Genomic DNA, 23,083 nt, shown 5'->3' with positions numbered 1-23,083 from the left:
GTTAGGCACCCAGTCAAACGTTTAAGTGATCATCCCTGAATTAACATATAACCATCACATATTCCAAGTGGTCTCAGGTACCTGTGTCTCGACCCTGCTCAACGATATCACAACTTCTCAATTCTGCGTGTGAAGCAGTGATTCCACTGACAGAGTTTTAGAGATTGAATTTTAGACACATTTGCCATCGCACTCGTTGTGGAATTGGCTTCTGCAGTACAAAATTACCGGAAAATGTAAGTGCCACCATATTTGCACTGAAGGCTGTTGGGATTGAGGTCAATAGCCAATCTGTATTAAAATGGTGGAGGGGACACAGGCAGTAGTTTCCACACTAAGCACCCCGGGGGAAAGGAAGGACAATTGACCAAGACCATTCCCCTTGTCATTACAATGAGTTCAACTTGGATTCCGGAGAGTGATGGAACACTGGGTAACAGAATGCGGCTCCTACAGATTCAAATACCAGGGCCTCACACTCATACATTTGGAGCAGCCAATTATACCTGATACCAGAGCTGAAAATGAGCCAGGAATCAAACACACCACAGTAGCAGAGTAGATAAAACAATTCACAGAACAGGAGCAATATAATGGAGGAATTAAAGCTAATTAACTCACCGCAGTTCAGAGCAGTCTGACCCCCCATCGACAGCAATATCCCATCAGGCTGTTCCGTTTTAATAATGTCAGTCACAAACTCTGGGGTGACGGGTAAGAAGTAAACTGTGTCCGCTTGCTTGGTGCCCACCTCGTTGGTCTGCACTGAGGCGATGTTTGGGTTCATCAAGACAGTTTTTATATTTTCTTCCTAAAGGTAACAGCAGTGCAGATGATAAGAATTCACGCTCCACTACTCCACTAAACAAACTCCACTCTCCACAGATACACTATATGTTCCACAATCCACAGGGTCAGCTGCCCTTTCTTAGCATGACCATATACTTCAGCTGTTGCTTAAGCACAGAACTGCTTTACCCAGAGAGTAGTGAATCTATGGAATTCTCTACCCAAGGAAGCAGCAGAGACGGCTTCACTAAATATATCCAAGTCGCAGCTGAATGGGTTTCTACTTGGTAGGGGAGTGAAGGGTTATGTAGACTACGCAGCTATTAGGTGCAGAGACAATAGATGGATCAGCCATGATCTTAATGAATGTAGGACCAGGCGTGACGGGCCAAATGGCCTACCCCTGCTTCGATTACTACAAAACTATGAATACCATGTGGACAACAACACAGAGCGATGATGACAATGTAGAGGTAGCTTTACATTGTAACGAAACTTGTGCTGAACCTGTCCTGGGTGTTTTTGATGGGGACAGTATCTGAAGGGGGACCTGGTTGACAGGGATCCTGTTTGATGGGTTCCACAATTTTTGTTTTCCTCACTTGTGGGAGGCTGGCCAGCATTTATTACCTGTCTTTTGTTGCCTTTGAGAAGGTAGTGGCGAGCTGCCTCCTTAACTGCTGCAGTTCACGGGCTGTAGTTAACTCACAATGCCCTTAAGGAAGGGAATTCCAGGATCCTGACCCGGTGACACTGAAGGAATGGTGATATATTTCCAAGTCAGGATGGTGAGCAGCTGCCCAGGTGATGAACAGAAACATCCATTACTGCCCTGCATTAGGGCCTCCCTTGTGAAGAAGTGACCACTTCTCAGTGCACTGTCTGGCGTGAGCTGACTGGGCCAATGCTGAGCACAGGGGACAGGGCATCAGACAGAGACTCTGCCCAGTACCCAGACACTTCAATAATCTGCCACAATATAGCACCTCTGACATACGAACACTTCACAAGCCATGCAAAAATAAGTCATGTAAGATTCTGAGACTGCGTGTTGAAGCTTGGTCAAACTGGTTTTCAGGAACACTATAATGTAAGGACAGAGAGGCAGAGAGGTTTCAGGAAGGAGTCCCACTCTCCAAGATGTATAGAAGAGGGAGTGCACATGGAATGATTTTGGTCAATGCCAGGCCCAGGTAGTCAACGGCCAGTGATTAGGCTGGAGCTGTGAATGAGAACCCTGAAGAACACCTGACAAAGTAGACTAAGAAATTTCCTGAGAATTGTATTTAACGAGAGGCAATTTCCCTGCATCTGGAACCCCTGGAAGAGTCCATTAAAGTTTGGGAATTTAGAGGGGCCGACTCATTTAACCGTAAACAGTTACCCAAGAAAGGTTAGAGGATTAAAAAAAAAGCCTGTTCTAACTCCTGGATAACTATTAAACTGAAGCACCAACTCACCAATCTACTGTGTCCCTGCAATCCCAACACGGAACATGCTGTCACCGTCCCAACCCGACATTGCCCCGACTTCAACCCCTGACCCCCAAACTTGACACTGTCCTGACCTCTGACCTCATCATGACCTTGAACCCAACACTGCCCTAGTCTCCAACATTGCCCCAACCCTTGACCACTGATACTGCCCTGATACAACTCAGACTAATTGATCTAACATTGTCTTTGTCCAATCATAGCTCCCTGGATCAGACACCTCCCCCCCCAATCACCCCGACACTCTATTCCCCCATATCTACCTTGCTCCTTCCCAACCTTAACTCCACTCTCCTTATTCACCTTTCCTCAGTCACTGTCAATGCATCTTTGGGACCTTTAACCAACATGAATCCTGGAATCCAGCAGCAAGTGCTATAAAGGTAAAGTATGGGTCCTGGGTGCCTAGTGAACTCCTTCCTGATTTCCTCCAGTTCAGGACAATCTGGACTTGGAAATCTGGTTGGAAAAAATCACCAACTCGAAAAGGAGTGATTTTAAAGAGGGTAACACTGTTGGAATCTGCCTGAAGAGCAATCGGGCTCTTTGGGCCTTAGTGAGGACCCAATGAAGGATATCCTCATGGCTGGGGAGGTGTCACTGGAAACAGTCTCCTGGACCAGATATCGGAGGAGTGGGAAGACAGGCAGACAGTACCGCGTTCAAGACAGCAAGTACAAACCTCCAAAACTCACCTTTAAAGCTTTAACCGCCTGCGATCCAGAGTAATCAAATTCGCCAGCCTGGCCAATCGAGAGGCCTCCCGAACCCAAGACCAAAACCTTCGACACCTGAAACCAGCAGAACGACAGTGACAAAGTAGCCCATCAGCCCCTCCACACTGCTTCATTATGTAGTTAACTACAAGACTTAACCACGAAAATCACACAATTATCAGGCAGACTCCACTGGAAAATTCTCAAAGGATGTTTGAGCGCAGTGGCTTTTGGGAGGAAGAGAATGCCAGGATCCTTGTTCATGGAGATGGGATTCCTGACACCAGCCTGAGCAGCTGAGCTTGAATGGTGAGGATTCACCCTGTTGTTCAGAATGCCCAGAGTAAGTTTGTTTTCTCTCTCTCTGTACCATCAAACCTTTAAACAACATTAAACACCTCAAACAGATGACTTCCATACAAAAAAGGTGCAGCAATGATCTATACAATTTGTCCCCATAATTTATGGGATTTTAACGATGGGATCATTGTAATGAACTTTGCTCACCCTAATCCTCCCAGACCAGGGTCTCTCTGTCGCGGGCAGACTGGGGTCTCTCTGCAGGATGCACACTGTGGTCTCTGCTGAGCTGCAGACAATGACCCCACAATGTGTTGCAACCAACACTGTGTACAGTTGTGAGACCCCTCCCACTCTGATTAAAAAGACATGCATTCAATTAGGTTTCAACATCCTCTGTGGTACTGAGCTGCAAAAATGAGATTGAGCAGAAGGCGATAAAATGTTTGCAGTGCTGTAAGACTGGTTAAGGCTCAGCAAGTCATAACATCACTCGTAGGAAGCACAGAGTGGCAAATGTGCAGAATATAATCTGTGTGGGGATTACAGTGTCCACCATCAAGAATGGCAGCAGCACCTCTGTCTGAGTTGGTCAAGTCCTAAAAGACAAAGCTCCGAGATGGATTGGGGGCAGGTGATGAGAGAAAAACATGCATGACATCATCCTCACAAATCTGTCGACTGTCAATCTGTGACAGTATCAGTAGGAGTGACCACTGCACAGTCCTTGTGGAATCCCACCTTCACACTGAGAACCTATCACTGTACTAAGTGACAGACTTCGAACAGATCGAAGGAATATGTGATAAATGGACGTCCCTGGGAAGCACCAGCGGAAGGATCAGAGGGACGTAGGTGTGCATGTACACCAATCCCTTAAGCTATCAGGCCAGGTGGATAAAGGTGGTTAAGATGACATGTGGGATTCTTGCCTTCATGAGCTAAGACAGAGTTGAAGTGCAGGAAAGTTCTGCTGGAGCTGTATAAAATGTTGGTTAGGCCACAGCCATTGTGCGCTGTTCTGGAATCTACATTATAGGAGGGATGTGTAAGCACTGAAGGTGGTGCAGAGGAGATTTACAAGGATGTTGCACGGCCTGGAGACTTTCAGATATGAAGGGAGATTGGACAGACTGGAATTGTTTTGCTTAAAGCAGAGGACAGAGGGTTTGATTGAGATATATAAAATTATGAAGCGCATTGACAGGGTAGACAGGAAAAGACTTTTCCCCTTGATACAGGAATCAATGACCAGGATCATAGATTTAAGGAAAGCAGCAGAAGATTTACAGGAAATATGAGGAATAGTCTTTTCAAAACTCAGAGGGTGGTAGGAATCTGGAACTCACTGCCTGTCAGGGTGTTAGAGGCAGAAAGCCTCATAACGCTTAAGAAGTATTTAGATGGCTGCTATTGACCAGAGTAGACTCAATGGGCCGAAGGGCCTTTTTCTGTGCTGTAGATCTCTATGCCTGTATAACGCTGAATATAAAAAGTCAAACCTTAAGCCTCTTTGGTGGTGGAGGGACTGCAGGCATAACCGAGGCAATGCTGGTTCCTTTCCCTTTCTTTATCAGTGAAATAAAAGCATCAAACAGGAACTGGAAAAAAAAAAGAGATGGTGATTATTAACAGAGTTTCCTTCTTCAACTCTGTGCAGAGTGCTTCCTTAGATACACTGGAGTAAGGATTCAAACAGGCTAGCACTGCTGCCTCACAGCGCCAGAGACCTGGGTTCAATTCCCGACTCAGGCGACTGACTGTGTGGAGTTTGCACATTCTCCCCGTGTCTGCGTGGGTTTCCTCCGGGTGCTCCGGTTTCCTCCCACAGTCCAAAGATGTGCAAGGTCAGGTGAATTGGCCATGCTAAATTGCCCGTAGTGTTAGGTAAGGGGTAAATGTAGGGGTATGGGTGGGTTGCGCTTCGGCGGGTCGGTGTGGACTTGTTGGGCCAAAGGGCCTGTTTCCACACTGTAATGTAATCTAATCTAAACTAAAGAGAGAGTTTTCTGGTGCGCCCCTCAAAAGAAGGCCATTCAGCCCATCCTGCCTCCCCTGGAATCGGTGAACCCAAGAGTCGCATTCTCCTGTTCTTACTCCATAATACTACAGATGTCCCCCTTTCAGAAGTCCCAAAATCAACCAAACAGGCCTCAACAATTCTCCCCATTACAGAACACAATCATTATCATCAAGCAGCACTGACCTTATCAATTTGTAACATCTCATTTATCCATCAACTTATTTTTAATCAAATGCCAACTTATTTTGTCTTGAATAATGAATAAAATATGTTAGATTCCGTATAGGAAGGGCTGGAGGCAGAGTGACATCAAACAGATACTGTGAGCTCAACATTAGCTTGCCTTCTCTCCATGGTAGCTGTCTGACCTGCTGTGATTTCCAGCATCTTTTATTTTCAGTTCAGATTCCAGCATCTGCAGTAATTCACTCTTAGATGCTGTGAGCCTTTCAGCTTCCCACAGGCTTAGAAGCATAGAAACTAGGAGCAGGAAGAGGCCATTCAGCCCTGCTCAAATTATTCAATGCAATCATGCCTAACCCTCTCTCTCGATGTCATATTTTCACCTTCTCCCCTGGATGCCTTTAAAATCTAAGACTTATCGGTCTCCTTCTTGAATATATTAAGCTTTCTGTGGTAGAGAATTCCACACACTCATTACTCTTTGAGTGAAGACATTATTGCTCATCTCAATTCTAAATGGTTTACCCTTTATTCTGGAATTGTTTCCCCAGTTCTAGACTCCCAAACCAAGAAGGGCAAAATAAAGTATGAGAGTAAAATTACAGGGAACCTAGAAATTGACCATAAAAACCTCTGTAAATATGTGAAGAGAAAAAGATTAGTAAAAGGTGAATATCGTAGAGTTGGAAGCCAGAAAAGCAATAATGGGGGATTGGAGAAATTACCGAAGAATTGAACTTCCTGCATTTCGTCTGTCCAGCCCGGTTAGAATTTTACACGTTCCAACCAGATCCCATCTCATCCTTCTAAACTCTAGTGAATACAGGCCCAGTAGAACCAATATCTCCTTATATTACAGTCCTGCCATCACCAATATCAACCTAGAGGATCTCTGCTGCACTTCTTCTACAGCAAGTATATCCTCCTCTAAGTTGAAAGCTACATGCAGTTTTCAACAAATTCTAAATCCATGACAATATTTTACCCCCTTATCCCATGTGCTTTAACTTTACCACTAAATTATTTCGTGAGTCCTTATTATTATCTTCTGAAAATCCAAAATACACATCTATTCTCCTTTATCTATTCTACTCATTACATCCTTCAAAAGATTTGATAGGCACGATTCAGTCTTCATAATGCCATGCTGGCTTTGTGCAATCCAGATAACGCTTTCCAAATGGTCTGATATCATGTCTTTGAAAACAGATTCTAGCATTTTGCCTCGCTACTGACATTAGGTTAACTGGACTATACTTCTGTATTTGCATTTGACATTTACACCCTCGAATTGAATAGAAACTGATCTTATGTCTTATAAATTTTAGAAGATAAGCCCCAAAGCATCCAATTTTTCTGGGCCTCTTCCTCGGACATACTCTGAGATGCAGTTTATCAAGTCCTGGTGATATGACAGCTTTTAACCCAATTAAGTTCCCAAGCACTATTTTCTTAGTAATACTGACCTCCTTCCTCTCACTAGACTCTTGGCTCCCTAACATTTCTGGGAGGTGATTGGTACCCACTTTCTGAAAAAGGAACCAAAGTTCAATTCTTTGGTAATTTCTCCAATAAACTTATGCTGTTCTCTTTTGCTGACTTTTAAAATGCTCCAGATCATCAGGCTTGCTGCTTTATCTGGCAATTTTGTATCTCTACACTTTGGATCTAATATTATTCATAATTTCTTTTATCAGCCATGGTTGAGCCAACGTTCCTCTTTTCTTTTGCATCAGACCGGAACGAATACTTGTTGTCCAGGTTCATGAAATATGAACCATTGCCTATCTACCATCAGTGCCTGCAGTAAGTCCCCAGTCCATCCTTACCAATTTGTGTCTCATACCTTGTAATTACCTCTATTTAGATTCTGCACCCTGGTTTTGGATTCAAAAACTTCACTCTCTACCTCAATGAAGAATTTTATCACATTATGCTCGCTCTTCACCAAGGGACCTGCACAACAAGATTACTCATTAATCCACTCTCATTGCACAGTACAGAATAGCCTGTTCGCTGGCTGGTTCCTCAATGTATTGGTTGAAAAAATTATGACAAATTTCAGGAAATGTTCTTGTAAAATACCACTGCTAATGCGGATTGTCAAATCAATATGTAAAATAAAGTCACCCATGATTACAGTCATACCCTTATTGCATACATCTCTGATTTCTTGTTTAAGGTCTTGCCACACTACTGTTTGTTAGGTGTTTCAATAACTCCCAAAATTTTCGACCCCTCGAGATTTCTTATCTATACCCATCTAGATTTCAAATCAAGACTTTGAGTCAATCTCCTTCATCATCTTATTGGACAGATTCTCTCCTTTATTAACCATGCTGCATTACTTCCTAACCCATGTTTTCTCTTCTTCTATAAATGAATACCCTTGGATGTTCAATATATATCCTGAATCACCCTGCAATCATGATTCTGTATTGGCACCTATATCATAACCATTTATACATATTTGAGCTTCTAATTCATCTACTTTAGTGCAAATGCTCTGTGCTTTATGTGCACTCAGGCACAAAGCCTTTACATCAAACCTTATTTATGTTCTAGTTTATTTTGCAGTATGCTCCCATATGTTCTTTTTGCTAGTTTTGTTTTCCTGCTTTCCACATTTGCTTCCTACATTTCAGTTCTTTTGTTTGCATCCTTGTTCCCTTCCCCAGGTTCTAATTCCACTGGGTCACAGGTATGTTCCCATCAGCAAGTGATGGGTAGGGCAAATTCTCCACCCAACCATGGAGTGTCAGTGAGAGACTGAGACACGGAGCATTAGAGAGACACAAACATGGAACATCAGACAAACAAACATGGAGTGTCAGAGAGAAAGATAAATTGAGTGTCAGAGAGAGAGAGACACAAGTTGGTACTGCATCCCAGAGTTAAGCTGTGACAGACTGCATCTCCCCTTAGGCAGCTCCATTTTTCCTCAGTGTCAGAAGGATGTCACACTCAGTGTATATCTGTTGACATCGACAATGAAGTGAGAGTGGAAGTCCCTAAGTGGTATGGATTCTCGCCTAATTTAAATCTGCTCAGAGAACACACAGATTTCAGCTCAATATCTGACTCTTGCTCTGTACAGGATCAAACAAATTCAACACCTAATTACATGAGATTACTTACAGCGTGGAAACAGGCCCTTCGGCCCACACTGACCCACCGAAGAGCAACCCACTCAGGCTCATTCCCCTACATTTACCCCTTCACCTAACACTACGGGCAATTTTAGCACGGCCAATTCAGCTAATCTGCACATTTTTGGACTGTGGGAGGAAACTGGAGCACCCGGAGGAAACCCATGCAGACACTGGGAGAATGTGCAAACTCCGCGCAGATAGTTGCCTGAGGCGGGAATTGAACCATGGTCTCTAGCACTGAGGCAGTACTGCTATCTACTGTGCCACCTGCGCTCTTGCAGAATATTTTTGACAGAAGCTCTGCAATTTTAGAGTTACCCCTTCTCTGGGTTTTGAGTGGAATGTGGTTGCACTTACTTCAGTATCTGTCGGTCCTCCCTTCGCTTCAGGGTGGAACTGTGCTGTAAAAATCGGTTTGCTCTCATGGACGATTCCCTGAAATGGAAGAATTCATTTTTTTACTTTTTTCATGGAAAAGCTGCACGTTCCCAGTTCATGACGGGCCATGAATATACACACAGAAAATCAGTGCGATGCAGGAGTAGGCCGTTGAGCCTGCACCATCATTTAATATGACACAGCTGACCCATGAAATCTTAATATCCCAACCTTAACCTCTTCCCCATACCCCTTGATCCCTTTAGCCGCAAGGGCCATGTCCAGTTCCGTCTTGAATATATCGACAGAATATATCCTAACAGCTTCCTGTGGGAGAAAATTCCACAGGTTCACAACTCTCCGAGTGAAGAAATTCTTCCTCATCTCCGTCCTGAATGGCTTACCCCTTATTCTTTAGGCTGTTACCCCTTGTTCTGGACTTCCCCAACATCAGGAACATTCTTCCCGTACCTAGCCTGTCCAGTCCCATCAGGATTTTATAGGTTTCTAGGAGATTACCCCTCATTCTTCTAAATTTCAACGAATACAAGCCGAGTCGACCCAGACTTTCCTCATACGTTCAGTCCTGCCTTCCCAGGAATCAGTTTCGCAAAGCTTTGCTGGATTCCCTCAATATCAAAACTTCTTCAAACTAGCAGAAGAAAACCACACACAATACCCAAGGTGTAGTCTCACCAAGGCCCAGGATAACTGTAGCAAAACTCCAATACTCAAATTTTCTTGCTCGGAAGGCCAGCATGCCATTAGGTTTCCTCACTGTCTGCTCACCTGCCTGCCAACCTTCAGCAATATTCCACCATGACACTCACACTGCACCTTACCTTTTCCTAAACTGCCACCATTCAGTCAATAATCCACCTTCCTGCTTTTGTGACCAAAGTGGATCATTTCGCATGTCCACATGCCAAAGTCTGTGCCCACTCAGCCAGTCTGTCCAAGTCACCCTGCAGCTGCTTAGCATTCTCCTCACAGCCAATCAGCTTAGCGTCAACTGCAAATTTGGAGAAATTGCATTCAATTCCTTCATCCAATATGCATGGTGAACAGCTGGGGTCCCAGCACTGAATCCTGCGGCACCCCACTCATCACTGCCTGCCACTCGAAAAGGGCCCGGTTATTTCAACTCTTGGCTTCCAGTCTGCCAAACAGTTCTCTACCCACGTCTATACATTACCTCTAACACAATGAGCTTTAATTTTTCTTACTAATCTCTTGTGTGGAATCTTGTCAAAAGCCTTTTGGAAGTCCAAATACATAACATCTACTGATACCTCACTCTGGTCACATCATCAAAAAATTCCAGAAGATTTGTCAAGCACGATTTCCCTTTAGTGAATCCATGCTGACTTAGACCAACTCTGTCACCGTACTCCAAATGTTTGGTTATTACATCCTTAATGATCACTCCAGCACTTTCCCCACCACTGATGTCAGGCTAACTGGCCTGTAATTCCACATTTTCTCTCCCCCACCTCTTTGAGAGAGTGGAGTTCCATTAGCTACCTCCAATCCATTGGAACTCTTCTCGATTCTACAGAACACTGGAAAATGATCACCAATGCATCCACTATTTCCACGGCCATATCCTTCGATAGGAGAGCGAAGGCGGCATTTGGTATGCTTTCGTTTATTGGTCAGAATATTGAGTAGAGGAATTGGGAGGTCATGTTGCGGCTGTACAGGACATTAGTTAGGTCACTGTTGGAATATTGCGTGCAATTCTGGTCTCCTTCCTATCAGGAGAATGTTGTGAAATTTGAAAGCATTCAGAAAAGGTTTACAAGGACGTTTCCAGGGATGGAGGATTGGAGCCATAGGGAAAGGTTGAATAAGCCAGAGCTTTTTTCCCTGGAGCATCGGAGGCTGAGGGATGACCTTAGAGAAGTTTATACAATCATGAGGGGCATGGATAGGATAAATAGACAAAGTCCTTTCCCTGGGATTTTGGGGGGGGTGGGAGGGGAAGATGTTGGTGGTGGTGGTGGTGGAGTCCAGAACTAGAGGGCAAAGGTTTAGGGTAGGAGGGGTAAGATATAAAAAGAGATCTAAGGAGCAACCTTTCCACTCAGAGGGTGGTACGTGTATGGAATGAGCTGCCAGAGGTAGTGGTGGAGGCTGGTACAATTGCAACATTTAAAGGCCATTTGGATGGGTATATGAATAGGAAGGGTTTGGAGGGATATGGGCCGGGTGCTGGCAGATGGGACTAGATCGGATTGGGATATCCGGTCGGCATGGACGGGTTGGACTGAAGGGTGTGTTTCCATGCTGTACATCTCTATGATTCTATGTGGGATATTTGCTTTCAGTCCACAGTTAGAGTATAACAGCAAGAAGATAATATTGGAGTTATACAGAGTGATACGGTCACAGGGTTGTACAGCATAGAAGCGGACCCGCGATACAACTCTTCTGAATTGACCAGATGCCTTAGACAATCTAGTTGCAGTTGCCAGCATTTGACCCATATCTCTCAAAACCTTTCCTATCCAAATGCATTGGAAAATGTTAGTTCCATACACACATCACTCTCTGCATGAAAAAGTTACCTCTCAGGTCCTTTTTCAATCTTTCCCTTCTCAGCTTAAACCTACACCCTCTAGCTTTGGACTCCCCTACCATGAGAAAAAGTCCTTGGCTATTCACCTTATCCATGCCCCTCATGATTTTATAAACCTCTATAAAGTCACCCTTCAACATGCAATGGTACAGGGGAAAACGTCCCCAGCCTTTTCAGCCTCTTCCTCCAGGTCAAATCTTCAAATCCTGGCAACATCATTTCAAGTTTCACAAGATCTTTCCTATATCAGGTAAACCAGAACTGAAAGCAGTATTCCAGAAGTGGCCTAACCAATATCCTGTACAAACGTACCACGACCTCCCAACTCTGATATTCAATGCACTGACTAATAATGGCAAGCACACCAAACGCCTTCTTCACCACCCTGCCTATTTGCAACCCTGATTTCAAGGAACTATGAACCTACACCCCAACATCTCTCTGTTCAGCAATACTTCCCAGTGTATAATTCCTGCACTGCCTTGCCCTACCAAAATGCAGCACTTTGCATTGGTCTAAGTCAAACTCCACTGCCGCTTCCTGGTCCATTTGCCCAATTAATCAAGGTCCCATTGTACTCTGAGGTAACCTTATTCACCAACCACTACACCACCAACTTAGGTGTCATCGTCGAATCATAGAATCCCTCGGCATTTTGGCGCAAAAGGTCCACAGTGAGCCTCTGAGTAACCTACCCATTCCCTTACCTTACTACTCTATGTTTACCCCTGACTAATGCACCTAACCTATACATCCCTGCACAGTATGGGCAATTTAGCGTGATATTCACCTTACCTGCACATCTTGGATTATAGGAGGAAAATGGAGAACCTGGAAGAAACCCACACAGACACAGGAGAATGTGCAAACTCCACACAGACAGTTGCCTGAGGTTGGAATTGAACCTAGGTCCCTGGCGCTGTGAGGCAGCAGTGCTAACCACTGAGCCACCATCTGCAAACTTACTGATCGTACCTCCTATGCTCATATCCAAATAATTTTTTTATTAATGGCAAGAAGCAATGGATCCAGCACACCACAGATCACAGGCCTCCACTCTGACAAGCAACCTGACATCACCACCCTCTCTGTCTCCTACCTTCAAGCCAAGTTGGTATCTAATGGCTAGCTCTCCCTGCATTCCAATGTAATTTAACCTTGCAAACCAGTCTACCATGTGGAACCTTGTCAAACACTCTACTGAAGCAGACAACATCCAACATTCACAAATCTTCTTTGTCACTTCTTCAAAAATCAAGTTAGTGAGACACGATTTACCACGCACAAATCCATGCTAATTACCCCCACTCAGTCTTTATCTTTCCAAATCTATGTAAATTCTGTTATTGTGCTAAGTTTTCCAAAAGAGTTAAGTTAATCCAATTTCCTCTTACTTCTGTTGTATTTTGACTACAGTGCATGAATAATGAATAATTTGCTTCAGATCTGGTAGTTTGACCAATTGAATTGCAGTGGCACTTGCCTTTAAAGTAAGGAAATGGGTCTTGGTTACGTAATATATTTTGAGAGGGTCTGCTCTAGTCCATAACAATTTCGGGTCTCTTGCTGGGATCAAATTCTCTAACTCCAGGTTGGGTTAAGGATTGTTAGACTCAAAGGCAGCAAGTGGTGATTAGAGATTAGATTCCCTACAGTGTGGAAACAGGCCCTTCGGGCCAACAAGTCCACACCGACCCTCCAAAGAGTAACCCACCCAGACCCATTTCCCTCTGACTAACAGACCTAACACTAAGAACAATTTAGCATGGCCAATTCACCTGACCTGCACATCTTTGGACTGTGGGAGGAAACCGGAGCACCTGGAGGAAACCCACACAGACACAGGGAGAATGTGCAAACTCCACACAGACAGTTGTCCAAGGCGGGAATTGAAGCAACAGTGCTAACCACTGAGCCACCGTGCTGTCCTCCTGTTGGGTTTTATTTTGGGTGTTGAATTTGGTTGGTTAAAATAGGATGTGCCTTGTGCGATAATGGCTCCTTGAGTCACTAAGATTTTCTTGTGGGTTGGAAGAAGTTGTGGAAGGGGTTAAAGTAAAACAAAGACAATTTTAAAAAGACAAACAGGTTCAAAACAGTTTGGAGCAGTTTGGGACAAGTTGTGGTAAGCTACATGTCTAACTGCTCAACACCTAGCTTTTACATGGAACAATGTGTGGTCAGTGCTGTTCCACACATACCTTGCTTTGAACCGGTCTGTCTTGTTTCACTTGTCTTGGTTTTATTTTAACCTCTTCCACAGTCACTTCAGGAATCTTACAATAAGTGAGAAAGGCAAAGCTTTTGGAATTGGCAAACAAGTTGACAAACCTCTGGTTTACCGGTGTCTGTTACAAAAGGGAAGATAATTGGGGCAATCATGCTGCATTTACAATTGCCAGGAATGCCATTGGAATCTTTGGAAATGGCTAAAATTCAATTGCAAATGAAGCAGCTGGAGTCAGAGGCAAAAGAAAAGGAAAGAATGGACCTGGCAATACAGAAAGAAACAAAAGAAAATGACAATTTGAATTACGATTGAAAGCAGAGGAAAAAGAAAAAGGAGAGGAAGGTCCTGGCAGAAGAAAAGGAGATAAAGAGATAGAAGAAAGGTAGGAAGAGAGAGAAGAAAGGGGGAAAGCGTTTTTGAACATGAGGTTAGAACCGAAATGTCACAGTCTTCTTAAAATGGTACGGTAGAGGTGAAATATAGGAGCGAGTGATGAGGAGAGTGATTGAGTGCAACCCCATTGTAGCCAAAGGTTTGGTGGATCTGTTTAAATATATCCAAGCATTGCATAATCTGACAAGAAGGATGTAGAAGCCACTTTCATTTCAGTTGAGAAAGTGGTTAAACAAAATGAAACAGCCAGTGACCACATGGGTATTAAATGATCCAAACAAAGTTTTTTTTTAAAAGATTATTTACTGTGTGGAAAAGGCCCTTCGGCCCAACAAGTCCACACCAACCCGCTGAAGCGCAATCCACACACACCCATTCCCCTACATTTACCCCTAACACTACGGGCAATTTAGCATGGCCAATTCACCTGACCTGCAAATCTTTGGACTGTGGGAGGAAACCGGAGCACCCGGAGGAAGCTCACGCAGACACGGGGAGAATGTGCAAACTTCACACAGACAGTTGCCTAAGGCGGGAATTGAACCAGAGTCTCTAGCGCCGTGAGGCAGCAGTGCTAACCACTGTGCCACCGTGCCACCCATACCACTGTGCCACTGGTAGGCATAGCTTGTGGAGGTATTTGCATCACTATCAGAGGACATATCTGAGGAGTATAATGAGGTGAAAAATCCCATCTTAAGTGCATGAGCTAGTACCAGAAGCCTATAGATAACGTTTCAGGAATCTAACAGTAATTGAGCAGAGAACCTGGTCAAACATAGATTGAGTTTGAAAGGATCAAACCAAGTAATTTTGATAGATGAATAGAGGCATTGAAAATAGATTAAAACACAGGATGCTCTATGAGAATCAATTATTTTGGAGAAGTCCAACAGTTCACTTCCTGAAGTAGTGAGGAGTCATGAAGAGCAGAGTTACAACTGGAAGATCAACCGCTGAAATGGCGGAGGATTAGGATTTGGTTCATAAGTCAAAGTCTATCTTCTGACATCAATTTCAATCTGCAAGGGATAGAAATTGGGGGAATAAAAAGAGAAACCCTCAGGTGGTAAGGGAAAAGGAGATCTCATTGAAGATAAAAAGGTTGCTTACCACAGGGGAAAGATAAAAAGCTGAGGTATTTTCACTACAACAAAGTAGGCCAAATGAAGTCACAGTGTTGGTAGTTCAGAAAAAGCAGTGGGAAGGCAGGTGTGGTAAAACAAGATAAGTTTTGTAGTAGTGGTCAAGGAAAACACAGTGAAAGCTAAGCAGCTGCAAAAAAAAGTGTACAACCTGATCAGTGGTTGGTCTCTTCAAAAGAATTTATTTGTGAGGATAAGGTTTACTCACAGATGCTAGGAGGAGCAGGTAAAGAAATTAAAATTTTAAGAGATACAGGGGCAAGATAATCTTTGATGGCATAATTTAGAGGAGTATAGCCAGAAAAGGTGGCAATATGTGGAATTCATGGTGAGAAGAGCAGTGTTCCATTATACAAAGTGAGGGTTGGAGAGTCCAGTGCAAAGTGGTGAAGTGGTGGTAGGAGTAATAAATTTCCAATTCCAAAAGATAGAGTTTATCCATGGTAATGATATAGCTGAATCACAGATGGCAGTGATGCCTAGTGTGGTTGAAAAGCCAGTGGAAAAAAATCAGGCAACAGAGGTGTAACAGGAAGCAGATTCTGGGATTTTTCCTAACTGTGGTGACAAGTCATAAAGCCACAGGTTGAAACAGGAGGAGAAATCAAAAGATAAGGAAGTTGAAGCTCAATTATCAGAAACTATGATTGATCAAATGGTCAAAGAATAAACAAGAACATGTGGAGAAAAAGATGAATATTTTTAGTTCAGACAAATTAACTGAAATATAATGGAAAGATGAAAAATAAAGCAGTTATATCAAAATACATACTTGAAAAATCTGAGCATATCCCAGGATGTTACTTTGATAAAAATAACATCTTGATGAGAAAATGGAGACCATCACATATTCAGGCAGATAAGAAATGAGCAGTTCTATTACCGCGGGGTTACAGAAAGGTGGTGTTGTGGGTAGCACTTTTAGGTCATTTGGGAGTAAGAAAAACTCACCGTCGGCACCCAGTTGAATTGAATTAGCACTGCTGCCTCACAGCGCCAGAGACCCGGGTTCAATTCCCGACTCAGGTGACTGACTGTGTGGAGTTTGCACATTCTCCCCGTGTCTGCGTGGGTTTCCTCCGGGTGCTCCGGTTTCCTCCCAGAGTCACAAAGATGTGCGGGTCAGGTGAATTGGCCATGCTAAATTGCCCGTAGTGTTAGGTTAAAGGGGTAAATGTAAGGGTATAGGTGGATTGCGCTTCGGCGGGTCGGTGTGGACTTGTTGGGCCAAAGGGCCTGTTTCCACACTGAGTAATCTAATCTAATCTAATCTAATCTAATCAAGCCAATATACAAAAACATTTTTATTGACCCTGACTGCAAAAAGATGTGTTGAACTTTGCAGACATGTCAGGTAATCGGAAAACTTCAGGCAGTGCTAAAACCAGCACCTGCATTTCAGTAACCTTTTACAAGGGTCCTAATAGATTGCATAGGTTCCGTACCTAAAACAAAGTGGAAAACTAGTACTTGTTCATCACAATGGACGTGTTCACTAGATTTCCGGAGGCCAGTCCATTATGCAATATCATGGTTAAATGGATTGTTGAAGTGTTACTCATATTTTAACTAGATAGACTTAACACAGAGTCACAATCAGATCAAGGATCAAATTTTACAACGTTATTCAAGGAGGTTAGGGACAGCTTAGGAATGAAACAATTCAAATCCACTGCATACCATCCAGAATTGTAGGGAGCATTACAACAGTGGCATCAAAGTTGAAAGACCATGTTGACAACTTATAGCCAGAACTATCCAGAGGATTGAGATAAAGAAATTCCATTTCTATATTTTGCAATTATAGATGCTCCTAATAAATCAACTAAATTCAGTCCATTTCAATAAGTTTTTGGACATGAGGTGAGAAAACCACTGAAATTCATTAAGGAGAAATTGGTGAGTCAGAGTTCAGAGGACACACATTTGGACTAAATGTCACATTTTAGGGAAAGTTTAAATAGAGCAGATGAGGCGGCTGGCCAACACTGAGAAGTAGGAAAGCATGTGATGAAACAGGAAGCAGACAAGAAATCAAAAGTTTGCAATTTTGCTACTGGAGATAAAGCAGGTGAACCTTTAATAGCATGGTGTAGTGGACCTTACCAAATTGAAAGGAAATTGAGTGAGATAAATTAATTGATAAAAAAAAATCAAAGAGCGTGGTGCTGGAAAAGCACAGCCGGTCAGACAGCATCCGACGAGCAGGAGAATCAACGTTTTGGGCATGAGCCCTTCATCATTCAGGTTTATGCCCGAAACATCAATTCTCCTGCTCCTCAGACACCGCCTGACCGGTTGTGCTTACCCAGCACCACACTCTTCAATTCTGATCTCCAGCATCTGCAGTCCTCACTTTTTCCTAATTGGTAAGAATACCAAATAGAGAGAAATCTCACAACGTATGAATTGAATGTGAATATGCTTAAAAAGAATTTTGATAGGGAAGGAAAGCAAAAAATATATGTTAAGTGTTACAACAGAATGAACAATTCAGCCCAGAGGATTCTGACTTCTCAAATTTAAACGGGACAATGAGGAAGTTCTCAAAAACTGGGATAAATTACTGAGTTACCTTCCAGGAGAAAACCAAAAAGACCTGATAAAGTTATTACAATCACATGAGGAGATGTGTGAGAATAAACTGGGAAGTACTAATCTAATCAAGCATGATGTGGATGTAGGAAATGCCATTCTAATTAAGCAACATCCTTATAGATTTAACCCTCAAGTTGGCACAGTTTCAAAGAGAGATTGAATGCACAGTCAAGGACAATATAAGCGAAGTGAGTTGCAGTGAATGGAGCTCACCCAAAGAAATGGTGCCAAAACCAGATGGTTCCTAACAATTAGGCATGGACGACTGCAAAGTCAATGCAGTTACACATTCTGATTCTTATCCTATTCCACGTTTGGAAGACTAAATTGAGAAGGTTAGACAAGCAACTTACTCAGAGGATACTGGCAGGTAGCTTTATCCAAAAGAGAGAAGGAAATTTTGGCTTTTTTGACACCAAATAGGCTTAACCAGTTTAAAGTCATGAAAAATGCTACGAAAAATGTGCCAACCACATTTCAAAGATTAACCAACAAAATCATTTCTGGATTACCCAACTGTGTAGAGTGCATTGATGACCTGGTGATTTTTAGTCACACATGGAAGGAACATTTGGAACATCTATCAGAATTATTCAATCAACTTTGGGAAGCAGGCTTGCTGATAACACTGGCTAAGAGCGAGTTCACAAAAGCCCAAGCTGTTCCTGGGCCATGCAATTAGACATGGAAAGATGGCCCACGGAACGTGAAAACAAAGGTTACTTGGCAGTTTCCAATGCGTACCATTGACGGAGAGGGAAGCATTACGATTCTTGGGAATGAGTGATTTTCATCAGAGGTTTGTACTGAATTTTAGCAGCGTGGTTGCTTCACTGATTCACAATGACAATTTCAGAAGACTTCAGTGGATAGGTGAACGTCAGAAGGCATTTGACAGCCTGAAAACTGTATTAACCACTGCCCAATTGTGAGCCACACCTAGTTACGCAAAGCCATTCAAGCTGGCTCTCTATGCCAGCGAGGTGGGTGTCAGTGCCATTACCTTGCATGATAATAGAGGGATTCATCCAGAAAATTAAATAATCATCAACAAATATATTCCACGATTGAGAAGGAGACCTTGAGCTTTGTGTTCACATTGCAACATTTCAACATTTATATGGAGTCTGAGACAATTGTAATTATAACCCATTAAAAGATTTTGGAGGAACTGAAGGACAACAACTCCAAACGGTTTAGATGAAGCTTATTATTGCAGTCATTCAATTTGAAAATTATACACACGGCAGGACGAGAGAATGTAATTGCCGATGCATTGCCACAATTTTAATGAAGTCTGAGGTGTTTGGTGGAGGGGTAAAAACAGACCGAAATGGACTACAGTGTGAATGTTTGCATTCTTAGGGCCAAATGTATTGTAGCATACTAATAGCACAAGACTAAAGCTTTTTTAGAAATTAAGCCATTTTTGTATGTCGATGGGTCTTTCTTTCAAAATGGGGCTGGTGATGGGTATCTCATATCCTCCCCCGCCACCCCTGCCTGGACAGAGGGAATAGAGAGCAACTGGTCCCCTTGGTTGAGTGGTCAATCATGAGGGGGCACAGTTAGGGCACAGGAAATTTGGAAAACAAAAATGGTCATTTTCACTGGGAATCTGGAATACACTGTCTGAAAAGGCAGTACAAGCCAGAAACCATAAAAAGGTATTTGAGTGAGCACTTCAAATATCATAGCATTCAAGGGGATGGTACCAGTGTCGGAAATTGGGATTAGCATGCCTTTAGTGTAATGTCAGTGCTGACTCTATGGGCCAAAGGGCCTTTTGCACTGTATGACTATGACTCTATATAACATTTTAAAAACAATTTTGGATTTACCAGAGCAAGGGATTTCTTGTGGAAATGTAACTGGAAAGTTAGAACTGAAATTAGGCCCATTTATTAATCTAGTTCATCAATCTCCATTTCTAGTATTTTTCTCCTTTGTGGGAAGGTAGTGCATTGGCAATGTCAATGGAGCCATAATCCGGACCCTCAGACCAATATTCTGGAGACATGCTTTCAAATCCCACTATAGCAGATGGTGGGACTTGAATTCAGCAAAACCTTGAATACAAGATTAGTCTATTGGGAGTATGGAACCAGTTGTGAAGAAGAGTCACTAGACTTAAAATGTTAGCTGTTCCTCTCTCCACAGATGTTGCCAGTTCTGCTGAGTTTCACAGAACTTTGTGTTCAGATTTCCAATGTTGTTTCTATTTATGTAATATCTGTCAGTTGTTGTAAAACTCCATCAGGTTCATTACTGTCCTTTTAGGGAAAGGAATCTGCTATCTCTACCTGATTTCAGCTACATGTAGACTCCAGGTCCACAGCAAATTTGTTGATTCTTAAATATCCTTTTGAGCAATTATGGGTGGTACAGTGAACAACACCCACATCACACCAAAGAATAAAAAAGGTAAAACAAAATTAAAATTCCAAATCATCCAACCGTTTTTACCATCACTTATTCAAAAATATAATTTGCAAAAAAACAAATCCATGCAAATACAATAAAAACCACAAAGCGTAAAGGGACTGTTTTCTGCTACACCCAAGTGTTTAGCAGACACCTGTGTGGTTTATTTCGAACCTGGGGATATCAGAGACACTCATTAGTTGTGGGGCCCACAGCTCACAGATTTATGGCTTGGCTTTTCTCCAACTATTGTGCTGGATCAGAGATTGACCTCGTGAAGAGGCAAGCCAACACCCAAAAGGTTGAGTGTGAACACAGGTAGGCAGAATCTCATGCTTGTTTGTAACAATGTGACCAAGTGTGCACTATATGACAATGGTGGAAGTTGTAATGAATTTACTCAATGTTCTGTAATAGTACTTGTGACTGGCAACTAAAACAAATGTATTTCTACTCTAATGAGTGGGTTAAATACTCCTTCCGCATTTTATGCTTTGCATTCTGTTCTGGAAATGATAGAACAATTTCATTGCAGAGTAAGACCATAATTCAGAAGATCAGATGAAGGTCATTCAGGCTATCAAGTCTGGTTCACCATTCAATAAGATCATAGCTAACTGAATGAAGGGAGCAAAAGGAAGACTTTTAACATCCAGGTTGAAATGCAAAACAACTCCTTTTAACTTTTCAAAATACTTTTCTAGAATGTGGGAGTCATTGGCAAGGCCAGCTTTTGTTGCCAGTCTCCAGTTGCCCCTGGAATTGCCGCTTTTTCAGTGGGTAGTTAAGAGTCAGCGATATTGCTGTGGATTTGGAGTCACAGAGACAGCAGACCTCTTCCCTAAAGGACACAAGTGAAGCTCCTGGGTTTTTAGAACAGTTTGGTCGTTTTATGGTCACAGTTAATGAGATTACCATTTTCTACCAGATTTGTTATTTTTAAAATTGAAATCCCTTCCGGTGCCAGGGATGTGAACTCCGGGCTTGCAGTAAGAGCGCAGGCTTCTGAACTCCAGACCCAGTAACATTCCTGCAATGTACTGCTACCCCTTGTTAATACACTGTCCCAAATAGATCAAACACACTATCGCATCGGTTCAGCTATTTGGATGTGATCTTTGCACGTGCAGCAGACCTACCCATTGTTTTTGGATGTACCTCCAGCCTTCTCACTACCTACTGTTATTTTGGCTACTGAATGTTTAGAACATGAACATATGTACTGTGACACGGATTGCCCGCAGGAGGGGTGTAAGTAGTGACAGCAAACACAGATTCTTCCATCCAGCTGGACATTAAATGATGAGCTTTAACACTCTTCTTGGCCATGCAGGGTATCACAGTAAGGCTTCCATTGAAGTCCACACTTGTTGCAGGAGAGATAAAGATGCTAAGCAGGACCAGAACACAAAGGACCAAACAAGAAGGCTTCCACCTGTGTCTCACACAGCAGACAGACCGCCACTCACCACAGAGACAGTCCAACCAATGAGTGCTCACTACAGAGACAAAATGACCAATTCACCACTCCCCACAGGAACAGCCTGACCAATTCCCAATCTTCACAGAAAGAGACTAACCAATCAGCGCTTGGATCAGTACTGATTGGTTCAGCTCCTCATTGGTCAAAGCATTGTGGGGCCATCCTCAGCCTCAGAGGCCTTGTGCCTTCCTGAAGGGAGGGGCAACTCCACTGACAGCACACATTGCTCGGGCATGATTATCCCATCCTTTTCTCTGCTTACCTCATTGGTACCATCATTAGCATTGACAAACATGGCCTTCCAGCCCTCAGGGAGAGTGGAACTGTCGATGGCGTATCCATGGTTCTGGGCAGTGATGAATGCCTGGCCATTCATTACATTCATCACTGGCTGGTTCTGTCCCCTAAGTGAGAGAAATTGTAGTTGGGAAACAGACATTTTCACAAATGAGCAAACCTTCCCAGCAAGAATATTTTCCACAAGCTGCCTTGCTACTAAGCCCATGAGGTGGTCAAGTGGGAGGTGCAACACTGACCTCTGTATTGTGCTCCAATTCCTTGCACAAAGGGAGATGGGAGCGTAGCTTTGACCTCAGCTAGAACAGAAAAGTTAACACCAAGACAAATAACAGTGCACCCCTTCTTGGCAATGTGCCAAGAAAATTAAGTGAAAAGTGTTGAAATTTGACTGGATGCTTTGTGAGAAACAAGTTTAGGCAATTTCAGCCCGCTTCCTCATTGGCTACGATCCAACAACATTAAACAGAAAGAATTACAGCACCCAACCAGTTCAAAGTCAGTCCTTGATAAATCACAGCCTTTGACAAACTGGTCAACTATTTGCAATTCAAATGTGCTGTCTATATCTGAACTGGCCTATATAAGACTCCAGCTGAAAATGTGTTGCTGAAGAAGGACTCATGCCTGAAACATCGATTCTCCTGTTCCTTGGATGCTGCCTGACCTGCTGCGCTTTTCCAGAACACATTTTCAGCTCTGATCTCCAGCATCTGCAGTCCTCACTTTCTCCTATATAAGACTCCAGAGCTACAGCAATAGGTTTGATTCTTAACTGCCCTCTGGGTAAGTAGGGATGGTCAATTAGTACTGGCCTAGCCAATGGTTTAGCATCCTGTGAATGAATAACAATTTCCCTGCCGAGGAATTTACAACAGTTTATTTTCGTATACCCTTC

At 43.0% G+C, this 23,083-nt stretch overlaps 1 protein-coding gene across 1 annotated transcript in view; it reads right to left on the bottom strand.

Moving 5' to 3' along the window:
* Positions 1-23,083, bottom strand: part of cps1 (carbamoyl-phosphate synthase 1, mitochondrial) — a 730,040-nt gene that overhangs the window by 666,422 nt on the left and 40,535 nt on the right. Inside the window, exons 10-14 of the mRNA XM_043693435.1 lie at positions 22,151-22,292; positions 9,014-9,091; positions 4,801-4,899; positions 2,978-3,073; positions 622-811 (exon numbers count right to left, since the gene is read on the bottom strand). Of these exons, the coding sequence (XP_043549370.1) occupies positions 622-811; positions 2,978-3,073; positions 4,801-4,899; positions 9,014-9,091; positions 22,151-22,292 (605 nt within the window). The remainder of the gene's footprint in view (positions 1-621; positions 812-2,977; positions 3,074-4,800; positions 4,900-9,013; positions 9,092-22,150; positions 22,293-23,083) is intronic.

This window comes from Chiloscyllium plagiosum, chromosome 7 (genome assembly GCF_004010195.1).
Source record: "Chiloscyllium plagiosum isolate BGI_BamShark_2017 chromosome 7, ASM401019v2, whole genome shotgun sequence".
Taxonomy (NCBI): domain Eukaryota; kingdom Metazoa; phylum Chordata; class Chondrichthyes; order Orectolobiformes; family Hemiscylliidae; genus Chiloscyllium; species Chiloscyllium plagiosum.
The sequence above is the reverse complement of the archived record's forward strand: the minus strand, read 5'-3'. Positions and strand labels throughout refer to the sequence as shown.